This window comes from Wasmannia auropunctata, unplaced genomic scaffold (assembly GCF_000956235.1).
Source record: "Wasmannia auropunctata unplaced genomic scaffold, wasmannia.A_1.0 LD334385.1, whole genome shotgun sequence".
In the NCBI taxonomy this organism is placed as follows: Eukaryota; Metazoa; Arthropoda; class Insecta; order Hymenoptera; family Formicidae; genus Wasmannia; species Wasmannia auropunctata.
The window spans coordinates 654,311-671,319 of NW_012028505.1; the positions used below are offsets into that span (position 1 = coordinate 654,311).

General features: G+C 40.1%; 1 protein-coding gene across 1 annotated transcript in view; it reads left to right on the forward strand.

Annotated features, from left to right (window-relative positions):
• The first annotated feature begins 9,211 nt into the window (after positions 1–9,211).
• Positions 9,212–17,009, forward strand: part of LOC105458718 (interleukin-1 receptor accessory protein-like 1) — an 86,004-nt gene continuing 78,206 nt past the window's right edge. The window contains exon 1 of the mRNA XM_011704235.1: positions 9,212–9,402. Coding sequence (XP_011702537.1) covers positions 9,212–9,402 — 191 coding nt within the window. The remainder of the gene's footprint in view (positions 9,403–17,009) is intronic.

Below are 17,009 nucleotides of genomic sequence, written 5' to 3' on the forward strand. Positions count from 1 at the left end.
GCAAAGATGGAAATAAAATTTACCGTCTATTCAATTCGCCGAGACACTTTAATCTTCAGTTTTAATTAGCAATGCAATTACTAACGCAGAGTCATTAAAATGTTATTCTTTAAACTTTGTAGCGTCTGTGAGGGAAGTTCCGGATCAAGTAGTGCCAAAGTCCTTTGTACCAACACCGTAAAATATTATTGTAATATCGTCGTGTCATGTAATTTGTGTCATTTCCAGTTGTAGAACATGCCGGTTTCCGCTTACATTCAGACATCCCGCGTCGCGCTTGATTGTATTAAAAAATACAAGAATACCTTAATTTCGGATACTCTCTTCCAGTTCTCTCGCTTCTTTTTACACGCTTTATGAAAAGCGCGAGATGTAACATTGCATACCTCATTCGTTTTATTTTCTAGAGGAGATTGCACATACTAAAACCATCAAAAATACTTCAGATAATAAAATTTGTGATCTCACACGTATCGTATTAATATTAAAAATGTCACTCTACTAAAATTTCTGGTGTCACGTCTTCTATAAACTGTTATACTTCCTCTAAAATACGTTTGATCTAAATTGCGCGAAAATAGCACGCGGCGTTATATTACATTTTATGCAGTTTGGATTTGTCTGGTCAAATCCGTTTATGCAAAACCCATCCGTCTTTCACATATAAAATTTCATGTATATCGCGCCACGCAAGATTATGTTCTTACCGTCTCGCGGAGTGCACGGAATATATGAAATTGTCGCGCGTATAAGTCGTACATATATCTATATATTCCACGGTCACTCGATTTACGGATTCGTCGACAAATTTTACATCCGACAATTCTGGAAACACGTCAGTTTATCTTAATTTCCGAATTTCTCGCGTCATGAATCGAAATCCTCGTAGATCGTCGATTGCGGAGCAGCCATGCAACCTCGGTCGCGGGAGCAATAATAATTAACGCGCCCGAAACTCCTAATTGATTATCTCGCTGATTTACCGAGTCGCACAATTAATCGGACGTGTTATTAGCGCGCGAGCAAACGGTCGATAAACGAGAATTTAATTACCGCTGCTAATTACGACTTACGACAGATGAAGGAGAAAGAAAGGGGAGAGAACGTACGACGCGCGGAGAAGTTTTCGGCGCGCGAATCGGCAAATCGAGCGGTATCAACGGGAGGGCTGAAGGATGCCCCCGTGAAAAAGAGAGAAACACAGGGATGAGAAGAGCCAGAGGAAAACCGGGTGGGAGATCAAATGAGAGAATCACTGTGAGAGGATGGGACGTGGAATGGGGATGAGAGAGAGAGAGAGAGAGCGCGCGCGGCGGACAGCGATTGGTCAGTTGTTTCCTCGGAGAGCGTTCGCGAATGGAACTGTCCAAGTTGATCTTTTAATCCACCGGTTCTCCGTCCGAAAATCCTCTCAGGGGGGCGGGGAGGAGGCGAGCGAGTGCCTCGTGTTTTAATGCAATTTTAACGAACTTCATCGAAATGGGACGGGAAATGTCGAGAATCGCCAGACTTGTTTGAGTCCGCGACTCACGCGTATATCGGGAAAGCGACTTTTCCGTCTGACGGTCTTCTCTGAATCGCCGAGACACCATCATTAATCGTAGGCTCGGATTGGCGGGGGTTAACCGAGAGCGCGGGGAACGATGAGAGAATTTCGTATCGACATTCAAAGAGGGCCACGTACCACCCGAAATTTGAGAGCCGCTGGCTTCACCGCGCTGACAAGTGCACTTCGTTCTTTGTCACCGCCGCCGCCGCCACCCCCCCCCCTCTCCCCCATGTCGATAAAAACAAGCGCTCTCTTATTGTAATTGTAACCACTTCTATTTCTCTCGCCTCGCCGGTTTTCCGTTCCTCCGCCGCTCGCCCGGACCTTCCGATTTTTGCGTCATTAACATTAATCGCAACAAAAATAACACCGAGATTGATTTACCGTAGCTGTGAAAAAGAGAAGAAGGAAAGCTCCTCTTTTATCGTCTCGATCGCAAAATCGACATGGCGATTATCGCGAAAATAAAAGAGCTCTCCCTATCTCGCTTCCCCCGCTTCGTCATTATGCAACGAACGCGAGGTTTTAACGTTATTAATATTAATTCTTCATTACGTATTGAAGTAACGGCCGGCGGACGCGACAGCGATAAACGTTAACGTAATATTCGATAACCGTTGACTGAGTGCTAAGCGTCATAATAATATTGTTGCGATATTGAAATGACGGCGATGTGTGTACGAATAATGACGATAATTAAATATTTCATAAATATTAAAGTAATACCGATATTGCGCATTCTATTATTTATTATTATTTATACATCGAATTATTGATGCGCGTATCCAATCCAGGCTTCGAAACAATCAACTTAACAGCGAGTAATGAAATACAAAATATCGGGAATGCATTTCGCCCCGACCCACTTTTACGACGCGTGATTATTTTATTCGAAACAATCGCGGATACAACGGATATGTGTATATTCCGCGGATGATAATAATCCCGCGAGATTCGTGAATGTTCCCGGATCGTGAAAATTTTTCTTAGAATTCTTGATATAGATTTTTCAGAATTTTCCTAGAATTCTGTAATAATTTTATAATCTTTTAGAAAATTTCTTAATTTCTTTTTATATTAATTGCAACAAAAGTATTTTTTTTTCAGAAGTACTGAGAAACTTTACATCTTTTTTAGAATTCTTTATATGTATTATGAATTCTGAAATATTTTAAGATTTCCCATTCTATAAGGTAAGAGCACTAGTTCTGAATCATTTCAATTAGGATAAAAATTCATATTTTTATCCAGAAAAATATCAAACAATTAATAACATATTTATTAGTTGCAATTTATAAAGAATAATTTATGAATAATTTTATTCAATTTTAGTACTATTTTATATTTTTTAATGTTAATTGAATGAAAATTATTCACAATTAGATCCCTATAGAGTTATTTACGGTTCAGATTATCACGAAACTTATTTAATTTTAAGTGATATTAATTTTTTCTTATAAAATGCTATTTATTACTTCCTGTAGAAGCCACATAGCAATCTTTATAAATATTAAACTGTAAAGAATTTTTGAATATACCTAAATTGACGTCTCACATTCTATTATTTAATGATATTTAATTGAATTAATTTAATGAAATATGCAACATTATTGCTAGTAAACAACGAACAAGAAACAATGGATGATGGATAAATCGAATATAAATGCTAAAGAATTTTGTGATATACGCAAATAATAAATAAATAGTAATAAATAAATTTAATTTGTCAGAAATTTTCGTAAATATGAAAAATTATGGGGCAGTAATAAGAAATAAATATTATGAGATATTATGAGGCTTTTTTGCAGGGTCGGATACCAAATAGACTGTAACGATAACAAGAGAAGGATAGGGGGACGGGGATAAATCTTCAGGAGGGTCGACATAATGACGCGATGAGAATCCCTTTTTTTCCACCCCCTTTAATCTTCCCCAAACTTAAAGGGCACTCTCGAGCGGAGGGTAATCGCGCGGAAGAGGCAGGGTCGAATTAGTATGCCGTAGCATGGGAAAGGTCACAAGGGAGAACGGGAGGGATGAGTCGGGGGGACGGTCAATTTCGCCGGACGTAAGGAAGGACCGGCCGGTGGTTAAACGAATTGCCCCGTCGTCGTCGTCGTCGTCGTCGTCGTCGTCGTCGTCGTCGTGGAGATTGAATTCACGTCTTGATTCTTCCGAACGCGGCGTCGACTCTCGAATTTTTATTTTGCTGCGCGAAACGGGACTGCGAAACTAAAGGAGGCAAGTTCAAGGATACGTGCAGAAATCGCGCGATTCTCCGCGCGGGATATACCGAATACACTGCCCTCCTTAACGATAATCCACGCGCGATCGGGTTAAGGATCTTTCCTCCAGTCTTCGATATTAACCCTCTTCCCGACTCCCTTACGCGCTCTCGTAGCCGAGCTCCCGTACATTAACACGCTACTTGCCTCGCTCGCTCACGTAGCAAACAACTTTGGCGAAGCAACTTCGGCAGAGAGAGACAGAGAGCAAAATAACACGCAGAGGCGGGGTGCTAAGTGGAGAAATCGTACCAATTTAAAGTTTAAACTTCTTAATTGAGATACACACGTTAGGGCGGCTGGCTTCGGTAGATCGTAGCGTGAGATCCGAAAGCTTAAATATTTATTTCGCCCGGTGTGATTTGCTTGTTCATATCGCTTATCTTGCATCTGATTCCCTCCGCTCGTTTCCCAGTCGTTCTCCATTTACATTTCATTCATTTTCCGTTTGTTCATTCCGCGCTTTCCCCCCTGCCCCTCGATTTTTTTGCGGCGCTCCTCCGAATGTTTGTTCCACATTCGTACCTCCCCACTTGTTCCTTCGATTTATTCTTCATTTGTTTTCAATTTGTTCTCCGTTTATTTTCCACCCTCCTTATGTTTGTTTTTCATTTGTCGTCATTTATTTTATGCTCATTCTTCATTTCTCCCTCATTTGTTCGCTCCCCCCTCCCCCTCCTCCCCCCGTTTCGTTTTTTCATTTATTTACCATTTATTTTCCATTTATTCTTCATTTCATTCCCAATTTATTTCTCGCGCTACATCGCTTCGCCATTCTTTCACGGAGCCAAATACGGTTTCGCGCGTACGCGGTCAAGGCTCAATACCGTTTTGTCGCGTGATCGATTTTCCGCTCTCGAAATTTCCGCGAAGCCGAACGGAATGGGTGTCAAGGCGAAACGCAAAGTTTTCCGGGAAAGACTCCGCACGTCAGACTTGGTTCCGAGATAAGGGAGCTGCAAGCAGTTATCCAAATAGAAATGCGCATACGCCAACGCGGTGGCATTTAAAGAACTTCACGTCGCGCATAGGGTGCTCAATATTGCCACATTTTCCTCTGAATCGATTTCAAATTAATCTTAAGATGATTACGCGGATTAAAGCTGAGAGAAAGAGAGAGAGAGAGAGAGAGAGAGAGAGAGAGAAAGAGAGAACGCTATAATTTATTAAATTAATTCCAAACTCCATTAACTGCAAACTTTTTAAAAGGTTTAATTTTACGAATTTATGAAATTCATGAATCTATTAAATTTATGAGTTTATGAAATTTACGAGTTTACGAAATTTATGAATTTATGTAGTGTATGAATTTATGAAATTTTAAAATTTTTTTATGACATTTAATATAAAAGCACTTAATATCAGTGATTAAATTAATAATTAAGTATTTTTTCGGTATCGCGAGATAGGTATACGTATGAAATATGAATTTATGAAATTTATAAATTTATGAATTTAAGATATTTAATAAGAAAACACCTAATTCCAATGATTAAGTTAAAAATTCAGTTCTTTTTTGGTATCGCGAGTGAGATATTGAAAGTTATCTTTCCTATATCGGAGTATCGGTAGCTATGCCGAGCATCGCTGCATCGATGGCACTTACTCGTATCTACGGCGCGTCATCCCTTTCGATTTCCGGAATCGCGCGGCCGTCGAACTCGCGTGAACCTCGGCTGACCTCTCTCTCGCCTTCCAGTCGTCGTCTTCCCCGTCATCGCTGGATAACTGGGCTGGCAAAACGCCGGCAATCCTCGCGCCTCTTCTCGCGAAAATTTTGTCCCGGAAGAGAATTTTTCCCGGAAGAAACTTCACTACACACACACACACACACACACACACACACACACACATACGCACACGGTCGTGTGCGTCGCAGCGTGGCGCGCTCCGGGCCGCGCGCGCGACTTCCCGCGTCGCGCTACGAGCCCACGCGATCGTTTTCGTTGTCCGGATCGACGAACAGCGGGGAGAACGGTAACAACGAGTGCAACAGGAGCAAAACGCACGGAACGTAGCGCACGGGGGTGCCGCCGCGGTGTACGAATCGAGCTACGAGCGGAGAGCTATAACGGAGATCGAAGACGGAATAAATGGAGAACGAAGAAGATCGGCGGGGAGCGATTGGAAAACAAATAGAGACATCGCGTGTCGCGGTTTAACTCCGGATTCGTGATTCGGAACCGTGAGAGCGAAGTTTTGAATTCGATTCGTTCCGATTTAATCTGCAGCGTACACGTCTGAAGTTACGTTAAAAATGGTTGAGATGCAAATACGGAAATTCACTGCAGCCTCGGCCGCGAGTATGAGGCATTCCCTGCACAAATTGAACGTAAACGTTCCATATTTATCAGATAAATAAATTAAACGGCAATTTTGAAAAAATAATATATATTTTTAGAACTAATATTTAACTTTAATTTAATTTACATTAAATATTTAATATTATACAACAAATATATTGCAAGTCCTTTTCGGCTTTTATTATAGATACCGCCCTTTCCAAGAAAATGTAATAAACCGAGAGAGCTTTATATTTATGGCCGAGGCTCTGTATATTCGCCATCGTATGTAATGTATCTTGCCCGACGCGATCAAACGACGCATTCAGCCAATTAATAACTTTCATACACCTTATGTATGTCGTCGACAAGGCGATTGACATTTAACGGGACGATGTTCCTATTGTGACGTAGGGAAGCCCCATCTAACAAGCTGTTGTACCTCCCGGAGAAGAAATCCCTCTTTCTCCGACCATCAACTTCACTCGGTCGATGAAAATAGCTCGTGGTTCGCGAAAAGTATTTGATATTTTCAAAGGATTTTCTTTTGTGGCCGTTCGACGTTGCATCCTCCGGCGCTGCATCGGTCCTCTTCACAATCGCGTGCCTTTGACGCTAACGTAGCGATAGTCAAAGCCAGTATTCCCGATCGGAGTACTCGCCCTTTTCTCGCGAGAGGGATCGACTTCACTATTGAAATGGGAAAAATTTGGAATATTCCAGGCCCCTTGCTTGAGGTACCCTGCATGCAATATTTAGTCGTTGCTAGCACTGTCCGACGCGGATTTCAGATCATGACTAGACAAGGTAATTCTACAAACTTTTTGTTGCTGAGTATGATTTCGCTGAAAAAATTGTTCTATCACGTTACGTTTTCCAGAAAATTGGATTTAAAAGTCAACACAATAAGTGACATTTCTTATACACGGAAAGAATTTTATTTTAAAATTTACTGAATTTTCTGAAAATTATGTTTATATTAATTGTGGGACAACATAGTATAGTATCGACGAATTTTATATGATTTTTACTGTTTTTTTTTTTAATATACACTACAACAAATTTGAAGAAATAACGATAAAACGGCCAAAGAGCCTTGCATATGTATTAGTGCCGGTTACAACAAATTTATTGTAGTGCACAGTAAAAAAAAAAAAACAGAAAATCACATAAAATTTGTCGAAATGCTATGTTGTCCCGCGATTAACATGATTTTACAGGATAAATTTTAAAAGAAAATTCTTTCCGTGTAGGTACTTTTATAGATTTTTCGATGTAAAAAACGAATTCATTTGTAGAATTGCTTTATCGTATTATATTGTATTTTTACTCAAAAGTACTTAAAATGCTATTTTTGGCACTTTTAAATGTAAAAATATGACACAAAAATGTTACAGCAATTTGATTTTAGCGACAAAAAATCATAAATAAGAATCACCTCGCTTGACTCATGGTCTAAAAAAAAAAAGTTCAAATTCATCTGAAATTACAGCGTCGTTTCAGAAGGTATTAGCGAGCCATTGTTCAGGAGCTCCAAGCGCAACGTCCCGGTCGGGTCGCCGATTCACTACAGGAGGTTCTCTCTCCGATTGCTGTTCGCGCCGCGGCCGTTTTTCGCGGGGACCTAATCGTCTAATTGCGGATTCGCGGAATCCGAGGCGAGGCGACGGCGACGACCGCGACTCCGAGCGCGATAAATTCGTGCCCCCGTCCGCGGGGTTGGTGCAGCGCCCGGCGGTCCGCTCTACTCGGTAATAAAGCGATCGATTCCTCGAGGAGGCCACGTGGGCCGCCGCCGCGCTTCCAGGTATGCCACCCGCCGGCACGGCGACGAGTTCAGAGAAGTCCTTATGGGAAATCGATATACGCCCGGGATTCTTAATACGCAAATGTCGTCTCGGTCTCTCTCTCTCTCTCTCTCTCTCTCTCTCTCTCTCCATCCTCACCTCCCCCTTTCCCTCTTCGGAGATACGTCGGCCGCGCGGTATCAGTTCTCGGTTTTCGTTCCCCGGCTCCCGGAACGGAGTGGGATCTGGGAATCTGTGATACTTTCCTTTCATTATCGGTGATATCGGCAGGAATCTAAAAGAAATATGAGAAACTGACAGTGTGACTTTCACCGTGTCGATGACAGGATTGCGATAATCGGGGAAACGTTTTAGAATTCATTTCATGGACTAGCAGGAACTAATAAGTTTCTTAAGAAGTTCCATGAAAAACAGCTGTTTCATGAAGTAACGTAAATAAGAAATTCTTGAAATACTTAATCTTGTAGAAGCAGAGTTCTTCTTGTTTTTTATTCTTATAATATGCAAGAGCTTTTATTTTCTTAATTGCGTTCAATGTGAATCTTCTCTTTTATTTTTCTACTGCTTATATTTTCTGATAGCCCAGATAACACAAAGAGTTGAAAAGGAATTCAGTCGTATGTCATCAATTCTGAGTTAATTTTCAGGTACAAAAAGAATTCTTTTTCCAGGAGTTCTGTAAAGGAAATGCTTTTTGCATCTGAAAATGGACTCAGAATTGATGACATACGACTGCATATATATACGGATTCTTTTTGAACTCTCTATGCTCTCTGAGAGGCTTTGTAACAGCAGCCCTGTGCCTTTCCATTTGTGTATTTTGCATTTTACAAGCACGCAACAAATCAAATATTTATTTATTCAAAATTAAAGGTTTTATCAAAGCATTATTTTATTAAAGATCTTTACATGAAAAATTTCTACACATTTTTACATTCAAAAATTTACGCCTTCAGTGTGAAAATCCAACATTCCGACAGTTGTAAATTTCAGAAATTCAACTCCGTTGCCATTACCGATTTGAGGAAAGGTTACGGCGGGATGAAGGGAGGGAGGGAGGAGGAGGAGGAGGAGGAGGAGGAGGAGGAGAGACGATCCTTTTCAGTGATCGTCCTGACACTGCGAGAGAATCCGAAATCAGGAAACCGTCCCTTCTGGCTCGGTCCTACAATTTCCCCGTAGCCACCCTCGCACGTCACCCTCGCACTCCCCACCCCCTTTCACAATCCCCCGCGCCAATTTCTCATTCGCCTGCCGATCCACGGGCGAACAAATGGTGACGGACAAATGGTGGTCGCTCCCTCTGGCAAGGACGAAGGACCCTGTTCGACCTCGGAGGGCGAAACGCCCGTCCAGCGCCGAGCATTGGACTCTGGCGGAGATCCATCTCGACGACGAACGCAAGCGCTCGATCTTCCCGCTCGCTTCCAGGAAAGCGGCGGCGGCGGCGGCGGTTCCACTTTTATTTCCGCGATTAGGCGAGATTAATTCGCGGTGCCTGCGGGCGTTCGCGACCGCCGGTGGCGCGGCGGGATAAGTCCTTTATGGATCGCCCGGCCGTTCGATCGCCGTACTTTTGCTCATTAGCGCGGGAATTTTACGTGACAAATTGCGCCGAGCGAGGCTGATGGGGAAAGGAGAGAGGGAGAGAAGAAGCGGAAAATATTGAATGTCGGATCTTTAATTCCTCCCCATTAAAATCCATCTGTCTATAATTATTCGAATAATTATTGTCCGTTAATAATCCTTATTCGTCTCGTAACTTTCCGCTCCTCTTTCATTTCGCGTTTTTGCCATTCCTCAATTAAGTTTTTAATTCCCTCCACGATGATCAGTACGTCGTTAAGTCTGTATTCTTATAGATCGAAATCCCCTGTACTTCTTCTTTTCGCTTTAGGCGTTTTCTTTGTTATATAGAGCCTTTTTTAATTATTTATTTGATTAAATAGCTTTAATCTTTTGTATTTCAATACTCAGAATATAGGGATTCTGTGACGTTGGCAGTTTAGCTCTTAAAAAATTGGAAGAAATAGGAGCGTTTTTGTTGTGCCGCGTTTTTTTTTCTTGACCTAATAAAAAGCCCCGCCGTATCGCGACCGGCAGAGAGACTGGATATCCCCCGAAATGCTTTGCGCTGGGGAAGATTTATGTTTCGCCACGTATAAACTCGTAACTAGGATGAAGAGGAGTTCGGAGACATTTAGTCGATGCGCGGGCGTTAAATATGGAAGCGAGAGCGCGCCTTAATTAGCGTGCAAATCCGCCGAAATCCGCGAGGCGGGGATGCGAGATTCATGCCCCGACGGTGCACGCTAGCTCCCGCGCCCGGCGCGTCCCGCGCGCGCTCTCGTTTTCCCTAATGAAAGTAAATCTGAAACGCCGTGAAACTTCGGGCGAACGATCCATTCCGTGAGCTTGAACGCCGCTAAAGTGATTGACTACGCGAGAGCCCTAATATTATGCGACATTTAATTCTCCGGGGATGTTTCTCTCTCGAAGAATTAATCTTTATCCGTTTAATTAGTCTTCCAATCTACGTATCTCTTCCAATAATTTCAAATTTTCGGCCCCGTTGAGTTACATATTATATATATATTACGATACTGACAACGAGAGAAAAGCTTTTGGTACTTTGCGACTTTAATTACAGTATTGGTAAAAAATAATTATGATTAGGAGTTTTTTATTTTTGTATTTATTACTGCTATAAATGTTAGTTATCAATAATTATATTTATACACGGAAAGAATGATTTTGGAAGGTCTAAAAATTTGCTGGACACAGATCTGAAAATTTTGTTGAAGCACCAATAATTTGTTGAAACCTCAAAAATGATGAGCATTGATGTAAAACGTTTTAATTTTCTAGTAACCAGTTTAAATTTTCAACACAATTTTCAGATTTATATCCAGCAAAAACATTCTTTTCACGTAATTCTAACAAACAAATATATCTAGTTATGAATTAAAAGTGACTATACATCATAGTTAGAATAAGGGTACTAGTTTTAGTTCACATTAAGGATAAAAATTCATATTTTTCATTCAGAAAGATATTAAACAATCAATAATACATTTAATAATTGTAATAAAGTATACTTTATGAATGACATTATTCAATTTTAGTATTATTTTATATTTTTTAAATTTTAATTGAATGAAATAATGAAAATTAGACCCTTGGGTTTAGTTGCGGACCTACACGAGAAACATTTAATTTTAACTGATTGTGAGCATGTGATGTTGATTTTTTCCCTGAAATACTATTTATTTCTATTTATTTCTAATTACTTCTAAATATTATTTACTTCTGTAAAAAAGCCACAAAACAATCCTTGTAGGTAATGAAATTTGAATAAATTTTTAAAGATACACTTAAATTGACGCCTCTTGGTTTTATTACTTAATGATCTGAATAAAATGTGCAGCGTTGTTGCTAGTAAACAAAAAATCTTGATAAAGCTAACACAAAATGCTAGAAAAGAATCTTGCGCCATTCGGTGAAAAATACAATAATTGTTTAAATATAAATGAATATCCAGAATTAGTATCTGATCCACATTTAGTGAACTCTACCCCTTTATTAAATTATTATTAATTGTAACTAGTTTTTATTAATTATTAATTGTAACTAATTTTTTTTCTTTCAATGAAAAAAAACTGATTCTTAATCAATTTTTGAAAGTTATTTGCGAAACTCAACTAACCGGAGGCATTCGCCTTCGAAATGGAGAATATCTCTTGCTTGAAAGTATTTTCTGTGCAGAAACTAAACGCCACTAATTCGATCACTTGACAGATCTCAGATATATTTTGTCGAATTATACCGCGCTTAATGACTTTCTTGAGTGATATATTTCCAATGTTATTATATTTCCTCTTCGTCGAACCGTATCGTTCTTCGCTTCTATGAAAAATAATCTCCTCGAGTGATATTTTCCCGAAGCTATTTTCTCTTCCAGGAATAGTCTTTCTTTAGGTATGACTGATTTAATTAATACTTCCAATTATTATACTATTTCCTCCGTTATTTCTGATATTTCTTCAGCCCGACACACACACACACACACACACACACATACACACACACACCTATTCTTCATTCTTCTGCAAAAAAGGAATACTGTAAAAATTTCAGCATATTTCTTTCTCGAGATACTTTCCTGTCATAATTAATTTGGTTGACGACATGGGTAATTTAACTTTTATTCTCTAATTTATTACTCGTGTTTTTGATATTTTTGTCACCTTTGACATTTATTTCCATAATTAGTGCGCACACTCGATTAATCAAATAACGGAGACCCTCCCTCGGATTACTTCCCTTTCAAAGTTAAACCGTCGACGATTTAATTAATTCTGAACTCCTCCACTTCCGACATTTCCTGCCATTAATACGTTTAATAATCGATTGACGCTGAAGGTGTGTACCTCTTCCGGGGTTGTTCTGTTTTTAGAATTAACGACTGACGATCTTAATTAATTTCTCAGTTATGTTTTACATATTTCAGGCACTTCCCGGCGCTAATAGCCGGCGAATTATATTTCGTAATAAAAGACATTTATTTCCGGGTTACTTCCTCTCTTACAGCGACGACCGTATCAATTAATTGGCCAATTTAGCCTCGTTATTTCGACGAATCGCATTTTTCTTTATTCCTAGAAAGTGTCGATCCACCTCATCTTTCCCTTCCGGTTATTCGACTCTTGACCCGTGACTGATTCAATTAGTTCGTCAATTATCTCCCATTCGCGGGAGAAACGGGGACGGGATCGGCGTGAGGGGAGGGAGACGGACAAGCGATTCTGAAAATTATTCACGAGCGTCATTCGCTCTCCGAGACTCGAATAGCGTTTGCGCATCGGCGAGTAGCAATAGCTTCTCTCGCTTCGGCATGCCGTTTGATTCGGCCGCCGCGCGGGCAGGCGGGGTCCGACAGGCGTCCGATGGTTAATTTATGTAATCCGCAATTTGCGATTTTGCGTTTCGCTGCATCCATCGCCGAAACACGTCGCCGGAGCGGGATTAATGAGCCGGCGCGTTTACGCGAGCCATCTCGACAACGGACGATTCTATGAATTATCTAACGACGAGTGTATAATCGTTCCGCGCGCAATCATCTCGACGCGTTAAAGCGCTTTCACGCGCCTTGCGGATTTTTTAACGCGAAATTTCTCGCGTTTTCGACTCTTTCGCTCTCGAATTACATCGCGCCGGCAAAAAGTGAAAGGCAATCGATTAGCATCACGGTTTATTGGACGGGATCTCCGCCGTAGCTCGCGTAAACTCGGCACGCGTTAATTGCATAGCGCGAAATATATAAACGAGATAAGGTCCGTTTTGTGTCGCGCGTGACGAGAAAAAAAAATGGACTTCGCGCGCCGGTTCGGTGTAAATAAATAACCGGAGCGCGACGGACTTTGGTTGGTTGTATTTTTTCGTTTTTTTTTTTTTTTCGAGAGGAGGACAAAGGATAACAGCCAATTATTGTAACAATGAGCCAGCCGGCGAAAAAGACAGGTATCCCATTCCGCGAGTACGATCAAACGGATGGAAGCCATTTCGCCTCGACGTGATTTTCGCGCGGCGGGCAATAACGAGCAATTATTTCGCGAAGGATGTGCGTCGTTAGAATTACGAACATTACACGAATTTGTAATGAAAACTTTTATTATGTTAAAAGTTTCCATTTACAGCTGTTATTCCTTGTTATTTGGATAATCAAAAATCGAGATATCAAATATACTATAAGATCTACTTAAGCTACTTTTGGAGTTAAGACGAAATATAAATATACGGGAAAAAAAAACGGCAGATAACGTTTGTATTATTAATCGTAATTTTAATCATAATCTTTTAAGAACAGCAAAATACGTAAATATTGTCAATTTAATTGACAAACAGGAATAAATTGAGTTTATTGATATCGTCATTCTCTTTTTACTTCATTCCTCGAAATAATGATTTTTTTTTTTTAGTTTGATGGGTTTTAAATTGAGAAAAGATAATTATCGACACGTCGATCACACATTCTCATTTACTTAGATTTATATTTATTAATTTCTTCAGTTCGATTATTTATTTAACTCGGTTTCGGTCTTATATCATTTATTCGATTCCGTCAGTATTTTTATTGCTATTTATTCAAGTTTCATTAGCGCTCTTTATTCATTATTATCTTAATTAAATTTTATGTCACAATGCGCCTATTTGTTATCGATAATGTGTTATTAATTAATTCGTCAAAATGGACGCAAAGCGCACGGAAGAGAGAGAGAGAGAGAGAGAGAGAGAGAGAGAGAGAGAGAGAGGGGGAGAGGGGAACCGACAATTATTTAACAAATATGCCAGACAAATTCATCGAAATAAAATTGGCGTTAATTACGCGAGTCGACCGTGTTGCCAGGTTATTAAGGACAGCCAGTGATCCCTGAACATTTTCAGAATGCGCGCTCCATATTGGAAATGGGGGTTTAACGACCGGGTATAATTCGCGATCCGATAACAACACGCCACACACGCTCGAGTACAATAATAATTAAACGGTCATTTTTGCAAATTGCTCGCTGCGAAATTATAACCGAGCACTTCAGCGGTTCTCATATTTTTGGAAACCTCGTAACTCGCAATTTGATTCCGCGCTTTCACTTTGGTCAGGCGGAAAGCCTGTTAATGAAAATTCATATTTGGCATCTCGACCAGAGACAGTTCTAGGAATTTGATACTGATTCAAAGTTAGAAATTCAATTTAGAATCGAAAGATTAAAAAATTAAATTTAAGAATATATGATTTAAAGTTTAAGATTAAATTATCTAAGGATCCAAATATCTATTAATTCAAATCATTCATTCTCTATTATATTACTAGATCTAAATTAGAGTTTATAAATTGAATTATTTTCATATATTAAGTATTTATATTAATTGCAATTTATTTCTTCCGTGAAATCGGTTTTCAGTTTAAAGATCGGGAATCCAAAGTGCAAATTTCAATTATTTAAAAATCCAAGAATCTACAATTTAAATGATTCATTCGCGATCCATTATGTGTTTTCAGATCTAAATTAGAGTTTATAAATTATATTTATCATTGTATATTGTAGGTATTTTCAATTTTAATTAATTTATTCCGCTTGACATCGCTTTTGTTCTACATTCTTCTCCATTAATTTTAAAACTTGTACATTGCAAGATCTTTGTCCACTTCGGTTCCGAACCTCTCCATTCCTTTCGTATTCCTGACGTCTTTCAATCTTTCGCGCTATCGGAATTTCGCGAGTCCTGAACTTTCCTGTCCTTTCGGCTCTCCTCGAATGTTTCGGTGTCTTTATTAGTCTTCGAAAGTTCCGCTACGCGGCACCGGAATCCTCGTTAGAATCCGAACCAGTTCGGAATTATCCTGGCGAAAAGGGACGGACGGGCGGCCGCTCTCCCGGGAGCGAGAGGGGGAGAGGGAAAGGGAGGGAGAAGCACTCTTTATTAAAAATTCTTATTCAAAGTACGCCCGTAACAGCGGCTCGTAAAAAGAAATCCTGTCGATGCAGGAAGAGAGCTTTAATAAAGGAATCCTTAATGGTGACGGCGAAATTGCCGATCGCGTCCCGCGTCACTCCTTCGGGCAACGAAGAGGATGAGTCGTTCAGCTTATTAAAAATCTTTTATTTACGACGATGGAGAGATCGCCGCCTGTGAAAATTTCATGAATATAATGGGTATCGTGGGTATTCCCTCGCCGCCGCGCGAGAATCCGCTGCAGCCAAGGAGAGACGTCTTTGTCAAGGATAGTCTTGTTAATCGATGATTGCGAGAGGGGGACGTGGAAGAAAGTAAATATTTAAGTAAGATGACACTGAAAATTTGAGGTAAAAATTTTATTAAGCTTTCATTGAGGCATGATATCGTTAAAAATGTGAGGTACAAGAATTCAAGAGTTCATGAATCGCGAGACTCGAACAATTCAGAATTCAGAGTTCAAGTATTTAAAACAGATGAATAACTTCCGAGGATTTAATTAATTAAAGCTCGAGGAGTCAAAGCTTAAAAATAGAAGATTTGCGTCTTTAATATCCAAAATTTATCTTCTGAAATTTATATTCTACAGAAAGAACGATTTTGCTGGAAGATCTAAAAATCTCGTTGAATACAGATCTGAAAATAATTTTGTTGGAAATTCAAGCTTGGTTGCTATCAAAAAGTTTTACAGTTATGCTCATTATTTTTCGAGTTTCCAATAAACTTATTTTGACGGTCGGACAAAGTTATTTTCAGATCTGTATCCGGCACGATTTTTCCTCGTTCTTTCTGTGTAATCGAAGACCCTCGATGATATCCCGGACTGATAACAAGAACCAAGAACATGCGATTGTTCAAGGAGTCCGTGTATCCGGGAGCAAAAAAGTTCAAGGATATAAGGAAGGTAGGTATTTTCTACGCGGGAAATTAATGGTCGCTGCGCAGCAGGACAGATCGAATAAGATCATCGGTTAAGAAGTCGAAGAAGAATTAAGGAGTAAGAAATCCTCTTTTTCCGTGCTTCTGTACACTGGGAAGAGGACAGGAGCGGAAACTTCCGGGCAACCCAAATTCGCGCAGGATCCACGCGCGACGTCTCCTTTGATCCCGGCAAAACGAAAGTGGATTTGCGTAGTGCCCTAGAAATTGAATTACGTTGCGAGGCCCTCTCTCTCTCTCTCTCTCTCCCTCTCTCGTGGGAACGTCGTCGAATCCTCGATCCTCGTCCCGAAAGAGAGACGAGAGCCATGCTCTCGTCTCGTAACGGGATCGTTCAACGTGCAGAAGCGCAGGTGCGGAATTAGAGATTGCGATAAAAATACAGTTCTCTCCTCGCGGAAGGAAAAAAAAAAGAAGCTGAAGGTTATTCACTCGCGTTGGAGAGTGCAGGGAGGAAGGGAAGGGGACAAGAACAATTGTAAAATAAATTGTTGCTTTTACGAGATATTTTACGAGATACGTGTGGTGTGTAAAAGCGATATAGGAGTAGGTATATAATGATGTGATTATAACCGTAAACGGCTGTATCATTGTTATATTCCAATTATATATTATATGCTACTATTACGATACA